At 39.4% G+C, this 11,047-nt stretch overlaps 1 protein-coding gene and 1 pseudogene across 1 annotated transcript; one reads left to right on the top strand and one right to left on the bottom strand.

Annotated features, from left to right (window-relative positions):
• Positions 1-490: 490 nt before the first annotated feature.
• On the bottom strand, positions 491-1,995 carry LOC119888242 (annotated as a pseudogene).
• A 5,892-nt stretch (positions 1,996-7,887) lies between these two features.
• LOC119888414 (piggyBac transposable element-derived protein 4-like) lies at positions 7,888-8,661 on the top strand. Its single transcript, XM_038698970.1, has one exon. The coding sequence runs from the start codon at positions 7,888-7,890 to the stop codon at positions 8,659-8,661; it is 774 nt and encodes a 257-aa protein (XP_038554898.1).
• Positions 8,662-11,047: the final 2,386 nt, after the last annotated feature.

Genomic DNA, 11,047 nt, shown 5'->3' with positions numbered 1-11,047 from the left:
GGCCTGGAGCCTATCACAGCTGACATGCGCGAAAGGGGGGGTACACCTGGACAGGTCGCCAGTCCATCGCAGGTATATATATGTATGTATATACTGTATATATAAATGCATTGTGTTTTTTATACTAAAAATTTACTTCTTTATATACTCATTATACAGTCCCCACCAAATGTATTGGAACAGCAAGGCAAATTCCTTGTGTTTTGTTGTTCATTGAAGACATTTGTGATAAAAGTCCGACAGGTCCGACAGTTTGCAACAGTGCAACAGGGGGGTGTGAAGGGTCAATTGGATAGGACTTCTTTGGACAGTCAGCGCTAGGCAGATAAATCTGACCTACTTGGCCTCTCATCAACTACATGTCAGTTTTTGGATGGTCGCCTAGTATGCTTAAAGCTCATTGGATGACCAAAACTACTTGCACAATATTTTGTGGTATGCCATGCTTGTTTTTAGCAAATAAACTAAACTCATATCAATCACAGTGTATGTCTGTTTCATGATCTGTTTTGTTTTATCTGGAGCTGCTGTAACGAAAGTAATTTTCCCCCGGGTGGGATCAATAAGCTCTAACTTATCTTAACTCAGACTCCTCTGATTATACCCTTAACATTGGTGAACCCTCATGTTTTTCACCCCAGCCTCAAGAGAGTCCTGCATCTGAAAGACTGGGTTCACTGACCTGCCGGGACTCTTTTTTTCCATAGCGTAGCTCATTTGCAAAGTGCTCACAGTTCCCCGTGAAGATGGAATACGGCAGCTCCTTGCCCACACGTGCACAGGCCTCCTTCACAATAAACTGGACTGGGCAGGGCTCGTACTTCTCGTCCAGGCTGTTGTTGATTTTCCACTTGTTGTCGCCCACCACGTCCTGCAGTTTCTCTTTCTTCACCATGGCTTTTTCAGTCAGGACAGACATCATAATGCTGGTGTCTGCACCCGCGACATCAACTGTGAATAAAGAGGAATGAAAGAGAGAGAAACAGACATAATATGTCCGGGATTATGTGCTAAATACAACAATTCTGAGTGGTGTATTAATTATGAATAATTTAAACCAAACAATCTTAGCTGATATTTTGGTCTGAAAGACAGTGAATGTGGGCCATTATTAAAGGCTGTTTTTGTTCAGGATTTGGCAGTAGCAGTCCATGGAGTTGTGTGTGGGGGGGACTCACAGAATGTTGTCAATCCCAAGTGAACAACGAAGTCATTGCCAATATACACAGCCCAGTGCTGATAGGGGCCCGGAAGATCTCAATCAAGTCCCCAGGCTGTGGTTTCATGTCATGCTTGGACTAGAACATAGAGGGGGGTGGACTTTGCATCAGGCTTGTGTTTGGCATCAGCTGCAATACATTAGACCTGCTGCTGGACTTTATGACTTAAACTGCAAGATAAGACAAGACTTAAACTTGATCAAAGTCAGTGAAATAAATGACACATAATTGCTATACCAGTGTCAGGGCCATGTCAGGTTTTGTTTCGTCTGTAAACCTGGGACTGCCTTCACTTTCCAGATGACTTTTTGCCCCTGAAGGAACAATTTTAACATTTGCACACAACATGAAATACAGGGAAAAGCAAAATATACAGAAATGTAAAAAATTGTTTGTCCTTCTATGTTTGGAGATAAGGTAACTGTGCTTTTTTGCCTTTAGATGTGCTATTCACATTGTGTGGTCACTAATACAATCTACATTAAATAATTGTTATGTGTAGAATTTGTGAATATTAATATGAGAAGACTGATGCAGACTAATGCCACTTCAACCCTCCGTGACACCCCTTTTACCTTTGGCAAGTATGGCAAAGGAGGAAAACAATTACAAGTGCATCTGAAAGGATTAGAAAAAAAACTGATTTTTGTAACTGCAATTCATATTTGAAACCCGGAGGCAGAGTTTGATTAATGCCCAGAGTAAATTTTTGAGATGCACCTGTAGGTACTGCAAGGATGGACGTAGAAATGTGTGCCTTTTGTAACAACGTGTAACACAACATATTACCATTTTAAAATATACTTTACTATGACTGCGTATTAAGTATTAATTTTTTTATTCATCTGCTGTTTGGTTTTCTTGTCAATAAGCATTACAGCCTCACAAATCCCACTATCATGTTTAAATTAAATACATAGTTAGATAACATAGGCCTACCGTAGTCTATTTCTCCCAATACAAGCCTTCACCAATAGGATTCACAAATTCGCCTCCGGGAAATGGACATGTAGTGAGAGCAGGGCAGGTAGTGGAAACACAGATGAGACACTGAGGCTGGAGGACTGGCAAGAAAAACTCTACGAAGAGGGAGAGTCTGAAGCAGAAACAAAAACCGAAGTCAGGATACAATTATACAAAAATCTCTCACGAGATTCAGGAAGTAGTCCAGGCCGTAGCACAATACCACATGAGAGAAGGAGAGAAGAAAGAACAGTGTGACCATGTGACCAATGTTCTGGCCTAAAGTGAAACTTTACGAGAATAACACAGGAAGGGAAAGGCTAAGATTACAGATGTGTTCATGCCTTTATAAGGGAATAAGGAAATAGCAGGCTGGTAGCCAAATGACGTTGGTAAATTTGAGTCATTCCGGTGGGTGCTGTAATGGCAGACAATTGATTCCTCTTACATTTAATCTTTAACACATGTTCAGTTATTAATATATTGTTTATGCCATCTCTCTCTCTATCTCTCAATTCAATTCAATTCAAATTGTGTAACAATATTGCCAAAGCCTCATACAAACTACATAAGAACAATCAACCCCATACATTTCATTAAACAAGTAATTAAAGCGTAAAGTAATTAAAGCGAATATGTGTTTGTGTTAAAAAATAAAATAAATAAAAAATTAAAATAAAACAAATAAATAAAACAGTAAGCGTTTGTGTTAAAAAAAAAAAAAATATATATATATTAAACATTAAAATATATAATAACGTAAACATGTGTGTGTGTATATATTAATAGACAATAAATTAAGAAAATAATGAATTGATTGAAAATAATAATAATAATAATAATAATTAAAAAGAATCAGGATCAAATGTAAAATCAAAACAATTACTAAAATATCAAGCAATCAAAATAATAATAATTTGAAAATTTGTACAATTATTTATCAGTCTGAGTTGGGGTGGGGTGGACTTTGCATCAGGCTTGTGTTTGGCATCAACTGCAATACATTAGACCTGCTGCTGGACTTTATGACTTAAACTGCAAGATAAGACAAGACTTAAACTTGATCAAAGTCAGTGAAATAAATGACACATAATTGCTATACCAGTGTCAGGGCCATGTCAGGTTTTGTTTCGTCTGTAAACCTGGGACTGCTTTCACTTTCCAGATGACTTTCTGCACATGCAGGAACAATTTTAACATTTGCACACAACATGAAATACAGGGAAAAGTAAAAATAAAGTAAAAATAGTTTGTCCTTCTACATTTGAAGATAAGGTAACTGTGCTTATTTGCCTTTAGATGTGCTAGTCACATGGGTATACTACAAACTACGTTAAGTAATTGTGTAGAATTTGTTAATATTAATATGAGAAGATTGTTGCAGACTAATGCCACTTGTAGCATACCTACTTGACGGTTAAATAAAAATTCTGATTATTAATTATTCAGAAATATTAATTCATAAATTCATATCTCTCTCATTTGGGGGCACCACCAGAAATTCAGTTCTTCCAGGGTCTCCGGGCTCCCTGGGTAACGTTATGGGTTTAATAATAACCCAATTATTCCTGTGATCAGTTAGTAGTAATTGCTTAATAATTTCTATAAATCAGTCAGTCTCATATCGAAGGCTTAAATCCTCCATTACAGTGACCTGGAGTCAAACAATACACACACAGTTCCTGTGATTACGGTGAAATTTATTAACTAACTAAAGGTGGATATAAAGTGAGTTTAGATATATCAAAGACATACAACTAATGATTAAACAAACAGGATGCAATCAGTGAAAATGATGGAGTTAAATGTGGATTTAGTGGTCTATTGTGGAAAAGATTTGGGTCTAAAGAGGCAAGAGAAACAATAAACGCAAGTTATGGTAATAACTCATCAACATCAACTCAACCACAGAATGCCCTTGGTTCCTTACTGCTTGTTGTTTCTCCAGCCGGTTAGTGTTCGGCCGGCCTCACGCTGGCTGAGTTTCGTGCGTTCTCGGTTGAGACGGCTCAACCGCCGTCTGCGGGTCGCTTTCTCTGCAAGGGAATTGCTCCGGAAGTCCGCCACTTCGGCTGGTAACTTAGTTGAAGAAACTTGCAGTGATGGCTGTTAACCTTGGCTCGGTTCGTGGGTTTTCATGTCCTTTGGGCTGCTGCTGGTGTAAATAACCCACGTGGCTGGCGTCCGGGCTTCATTGTCGTGGGGAGGAGTGAGGTTAGTTGATTCGACGGAAATAAAGTTTAAAAACAAACTTGGTTGTTTCTGAATTAAAATTTGCTTGACTTAAAACGGTCTCATAACTTTACAAACAAGCAAAAGAAATGAATAACTTCCACGAAAGGGAGCGAGACTTCGTGTGTGTGGCTTAAGAAGAACAAAAAACTTGGCCGGACTCCTTAGGGTGTTGCTGGGAGACGGGACACGCTCTGTAAGCGTGTAGAGCAGACCATAAACAAGAGCGAAGAGACCAGAGAACAAGGCTGTTAAATATTCTTACTTAGAGAATATAAGCAAGTTACACGAACGTGGCATCAGATTATACCCAATAAAATACAGAGTGATACATTAAAACAGCGGGAAGGGATTAAAGAAACAGGAACCTGTAATACTTAGTTTGTCCTCTTGGGGGAGATTGGTTCCACAAGAGAACAATTGATACTCTCACTAGGGAAGAATGGTTATTCAACATTTCGAGCTGGAAAATTAATTAAGTAGCACAGGATAATATTTCTGTTACACGGTCTTTAACAAGAAAATATATAAAAAGGTGTTGAAGCATAGCATTAGTATAACATAAATTAAAGGAACATCAGTGAGTATTGAGGAAGATTAGAACACTGCAAATTAACTTTCTTTATGGATTCTTCTTTTCAACACAGTCTTAAGAACATGGTAATAGAACTACTCAAATTAAAGTGGCGAGAACTACTAAGTAACTTAACAAAGATTATTTAATTAAACAAGGTAATAGGCAAGTTATAAGGAGACAATATTCATTTGTCCATACAAAGGAATTCGGGGCAGTGTCCTTCTCTGGCATCCAGAATTTCTCAGCAGTTTCACAACTGGGTGTGAAGAGGGAGAGGGCATGTTAAGAGTCCAAATTTATGGCTCTTTGGTGGGGTAGAGAGTCAAGACTGAGGAAGGGGATCTTTGATATTTGGAATAATTAGCAAAAGGGGGGCACGTGGGCTTTTGCCTGGAGTTCTCGGCCCTTGACGGGTACGCCTCTTGCATTCCGTCGGCATTGCATTGTCAACTGGCATTTGGATGGTCGTTTTTTTGGAGGGCATATGTTGGTTGGGTCGGGGTCTTCCGCATTTGCATCGTGGTGCATCTGGGAGTCATTTTGTTTTTTGTTTTTTTATTTCTCCCTCCCCTATTTGCTACTGGGGTTCTTGCCTGCCTGTTGCTGGGGTAGGTGTGGCATCCCACTCTCTAACAACTACATTCTTTAACAGGCTTATGTGCACACACATGTACACACACACACACACACATACAGACACATTTACCCACACGCACACAGACACACACAGTCTCACACATAGACACAAACAAATTTAGGTTGTCCCTGGTAGAATTATTCCTGATGCTTTTCTTTCAGTTACTTATTTAAATTTATTGTTATTATTCCAGCTCTCCTGGCTGTGCTGTGTTGCTTATTTAATGTGCATGACTGTTTCTTGTTTTCATTTTTCTCTTAGTTGTAAGCTGTTTATTGCTGCTGTTCGGCTGGTTGTCTATTACTATTATTTATATTGTTTGTTTGTTGTTTTCCTCCTCCCCAAACACCCCTCTCTGTTCTATTGCAGGTTTCGTTGCTTTCTGCAATTGGTGTTTCCCCTCTGCTATTCCCTGTTATCCTCACCTTCCATCCCCCTTCTCTTGCAGGGGTTGTCATTTCTCTGTGCTGTCTGTTTGTGCCCCCCCATCCCATGTCTGCCGCTCTGTCCGGCCCGGTGACAAATCGATACATATTTAAATAAATAATAAAACAGACAAAGGAGTATATTAATACTCTCTTGTTAAAGTAAAATCTGTCTCGCACAATATAGTATCCAGCTCATCATACTCTATACCAGGCTGCTGGGCAACACAGGTATATATATATAAAAAAAAAACTTTAAAAAATAAAAAAAAGGGGGGCACGGTTGCCATGGCTAGCATGTGTGGGGCAGTTAGCGTCTCTTGACCTTCTTTAAAATGGTTCTGATAGGCTGGTTTGGGCTGAAATTAGTCTCTGGGAAGTGTCGGGGTGACACCTTTATGGTCACTGAGGTCCTCACAGCCTGGTTCATGTTGAGGTTAGTCTCTGTGTAATGTTAATATTGTCAGTTTAACAGTCATGCATAGAGTCTGTTATCTCAACTTCACCGGAGGTGGTAGGTTTTATGGCCGAAATTACCCAAGCAGCACTTGGGAGTGGAGCAAACCTTTCACCCCCTCCTTTGTGGTACTTCGGCTGTCTGTTGAGGGTGGATATCTCAACCCTTCCCCTCTTTCTCTCAGGGAAAGACAAAGAGAATTTGGGATCTTCAAATTTTTGTTGATATAAAATGATCAAATCCACACTGGCTTGTTCACTACACACTTCAACCCTCTGTGACACCCCTTTTACCTTTGGCAAGTATGGCAAAGGGGGAAAGCAATTACAAGTGCATCTCAAAAAATCAAATTTCTTTAGCTGCAGTACACTTTTAAAAATGATATAGTTTCTTCAGCACACCTGTGTGTCTGGTTAGGGAGTAAACACATGTGGCGAGACCAGGAATGATGAGGCCAAACACACAATAAATTTTATTGGTTTTTATTCCACGACTGGACTCCAATGAGAACAGCCTTAATAATGTAAAGTCGAGAGGTTAAGGCAGTTGGTGGTTATACAAAACTTTCTTACTTGTCCTTTGCTTATTGCATCTGATCTCAACTATGTGCTCAATAGTACTCTATAGTACCCCTTAACCATACCACAAAATGTAAACAGCTGCCATAAACTAGTTCACACTCACTCTGGTAGACTTCAGTTACTCACTTTCTAGACAGGAACCTAAATTCTCAACAACCAAAGCTGTAAAACAGCCAAAATCTGTACAACATCAAAATCTAGACATCTAGATTAGATAACACCACTCTAGGCTAGACAACAGTAGTGGCCTTTCTAAACAGAGAAAAATAAAAAAACAAATATAAATAAATACATTCACTTAGTCACATAATGCATTTAGTGCATAAACTCAAGGTGAAATATTTAAATTGACCATAAAACATAAAATACATTCATTCACAGAACACAATTTGCCCAACACTTTGTACAGAAACTCAGAATTAACATTTTATGAATGAAATCAGTAACTCACTATTCTACTGTGCAGTGTGCATCCTCAGGACACGCCCACACACACACCAAGAACTCCGCACGTGTATCTCCCCTCTAAGTCAGCGGAAAAATAGGAAACAAACATCGTTTATTTACAGCTTCAGTATACACAAATATAATGTGATTTTGTTTGTTAACCCTTGTATGGTGTTCGGGTCTGTTGGACCGGTTTTCATTTTTTATCAAAGAAAAATTATACGATTATTTATTTTTTCAAACTCAGACTCATTTGCCTTGGCTCATTTTCTGTGAAGAATATATATCAGAACACATTTTCAATGAAAACACTGTACACCCCCCCTACACATTTACATTACACACATGATGTCCGCCTTCCCCTTTTTCAACCCTGGGCCTAATGTCACCATTGATGAGCAGCTGATGCCATTTAGTGGCCGCTGCCCCTTTAGGCAGTATATACCATCTAAACCTGCCAAATATGGTATAAAGATCTGGGCTGCCTGTGATGCCACTTCCTCATATGCTTGGAACTTACAAGTCTACACAGGGAAACCTGATGGAGGAGCCCCTGAGAAAAATCAAGGAATGAGAGTTGTCCTGGACATGACTCAGGGACTCAGTGGACACAACATCACATGTGACAATTTTTTTACCTCACACAAGCTGGGACAGGAGCTCCTAAAGAGGAAGCTGACAATGGTGGGAACGATACGGAAAAACAAGACAGAGCTCCCACCCCAACTGCTGACTACAAAAAACAGACCTGTCAAGTCTTCCAAGTTTGTGTACACAGCTGACACAACCCTGGTATCCTATGTGCCAAAGAAAGGGAAGAATGTGGTACTCATGAGTACACTGCACAGGGATGTAAGAATCTGTGGCCAGGAGCATCAAAAACCAGAGATCATCATGGATTATAATGCCACAAAAGGAGGGGTGGATAACATGGACAAACTGGTGACTGCCTACAGCTGCAAAAGGAGGACCCTACGCTGGCCACTTGTTATATTCTTTGACATATTGGACATCTCAGCGTACAATGTCTTTGTCATCTGGATGGGACTGAACCCAGAGTGGAACAGAGGGAAGCTCAGAGGAGACGCTTCTTTCTCGAGGAAATGGGAAAAGCACTGGTAAAACCTCAAATCCAGAGAAAACAACATGTTCCAAGAACCCCAGCGTCAGAAGCCATCATGAGGAGGATTCAGGAGGAGAATGGTGGTGCCCCATCCACCCGACCTACAGAACTACCATTTGCAGAGCCTGAAGTAAGTGTGTTATGCTGTTGCAGTATAGTATCTCCTTGCGAGAGAGAGAGAGAGGTGTTAGTAAAATTCTTGATCTTTTCATTATTCTAGGTTGCGGCCAGCAGCAACAAAAAGAAGCGCTGCGAAGTGTGTGGACCCAAGATGGACAGAAAAACACAATATACATGCATAAAGTGCAAGAAGTACATATGTAACACACACACAGTAAAACTCTGCCCCTCATGTGTTGTATAGACTGGTATGTAAAGGCAATGTGTGGCTAATGTGTCATCTAGACTGACATGGCTACTGTATGTGTTCAGCTTGTGTTGTGTAAACTGACCTGAATGGGTTAAATTTCTAATGAAGTTCAAATAAATAAAAGTCAATAGTTATGAAAAACCTTGCTTCATTTGTAAATTTGTTGAATTTTTCCACTCATACCTTGATTATAATTGATTTTCTTTTTTTTAATGTAATTTTAGTAAAAAATAAACAAAAAAACGAGTAGCACTTTAATACTAAATGTGATCTAACAAAGGTAAAGAGAAAATATTAACCATATATGCTGTTTATATTGCTTGTAATTGGGATGAAGTAAACATCTGTTGAGTATTTTAACATAAAATTGTTTGATTGTGTTGAATTAAAAACCCCAAAATGCAGCGGGTCCACCAGACCCACGAACACTGGCTGAATAACAAAAATATGAACACCACACACTTAATTGTCACTCACGCTGTCGCCGCTGCTTAGAGTCTCTTCCCCTCGTGGCGAAGATACACACACACATACACACACACACTCACTCACTCGGCTATCAATCATCAAGAATCAGCCGGGACACCCAGGTCTTCTTGCATCTACCTTGGTCCGCTAGCTAGTTAACTCTTTCGTCTGCCGATCTTAAGGATTATTACTGTACATGGGATATGGAGATATCCTCCGTATTGATAAACCAAAGTACATCCCTTGCCGTTTCTCTACATTGCGGTGTCCGTCGGAAACTCTACCCTCTCGCGCGAGCCGTCCCATGTAGAACTCTTAAAGCGACAGTGCCATTAAATACAGAGGACAGTTTTCGCAGCAGTAATCTCACCAGCAACTACATAACATTATAACCCACTTAACACTATTTAACTCTGTACCCCTGGTTCACCTGGCTGCACACATTTTCTGTAACTAGTAGGATGTACATGACGATTCATATTTTTAGAAGAATTTATTTTGGATTTGAAACCATATTTGAAAGTATTAATGTTTTTGGTTTTCTTGTCAATAAGTATTACAGCCTCATAGATCCCACTATCATGTCTTCAGAATAATTTGAAAGATGCTATAATCTACACATCATGTAATCTAGTGATTAAAACATTGTAAATGCATTTAATCAAGTTTTGAGTATTTGTTTAACAATTTGTTTATGCTTAGGCCTATATAGGATTTCTATATTCTAAATGCATTTTGTGTAGTTTTTTAAGTTTTCACTACCCAGTCTTTACTGCATCTTGCTTGGCTTTGTTTTTGTTTAAATTAAATACATAACATACAGTGGGTACGGAAAGTATTCAGACCCCTTTAAATTTTTCACTCTTTGTTTCATTGCAGCCATTTTCCAAAAATCAAAAAAGTTCATTTTATTTCTCAGTAATGTACACTCAGCACCCCATCTTGACAGAAAAAAACAGAAATGCAGAAATTTTTGCAAATTCATTAAAAAAGAAAAACTGAAATATCACATGGTCATAAGTATTCAGACCCTCACTCACAACAGCGGCTAACAACGTTAACATTGACATGATAAACAGCAGGGCTTCGGCTGTGTAAGGCTACGTTCAAACTGCAGGCCAATGTGACCCAAATCTGATTTTTTTTGCCCACATGTGACTCAGATCTGATCTTTTTATGACCTGTTATGTTTTGCTGTTGTGTTTTACACAAAGAACATGGCTGGGTTAAAGTTAACTTTGAACGGCTGTTGTGCTGGTTCTGCAGCGGTCCACTGAAACAAACGCTAAGTTAAGAGATGTCGACTAGCTAACCTGTGGTTAATGGTAGTTAGCGTTCAGTCTCCAGCCCTGTGATGACTCCTTTCTTTTTCTTTAGGAGTTAGAGGTCAGATTTTGCTGCTTCACAAGGCCTCATAAACGTGCTAATGGAAAACATTCAGCAGCATCACACCCTTGCACAGCAGAATCCAGTGCAGTCACATGAGCACCAGAATTGACAAGCACAAACCCGGAATATTGCTTCAGGTCAAGGGAGGTGTTGCTGAT

This window comes from Micropterus salmoides, unplaced genomic scaffold, assembly GCF_014851395.1.
Source record: "Micropterus salmoides isolate LMB-PRFRI ecotype aquatic unplaced genomic scaffold, ASM1485139v1 Ms_hic_scaffold_5, whole genome shotgun sequence".
Taxonomy (NCBI): domain Eukaryota; kingdom Metazoa; phylum Chordata; class Actinopteri; order Centrarchiformes; family Centrarchidae; genus Micropterus; species Micropterus salmoides.
This window is presented reverse-complemented; position numbering and strand designations above follow the sequence as displayed.

What these genes read in the sequence shown, in the direction of transcription:
- LOC119888414 (XM_038698970.1), top strand. Translation starts at nt 7,888, where the DNA reads ATGTCCGCCTTCCCCTTTTTCAACCCTGGGCCTAATGTCACCATTGAT.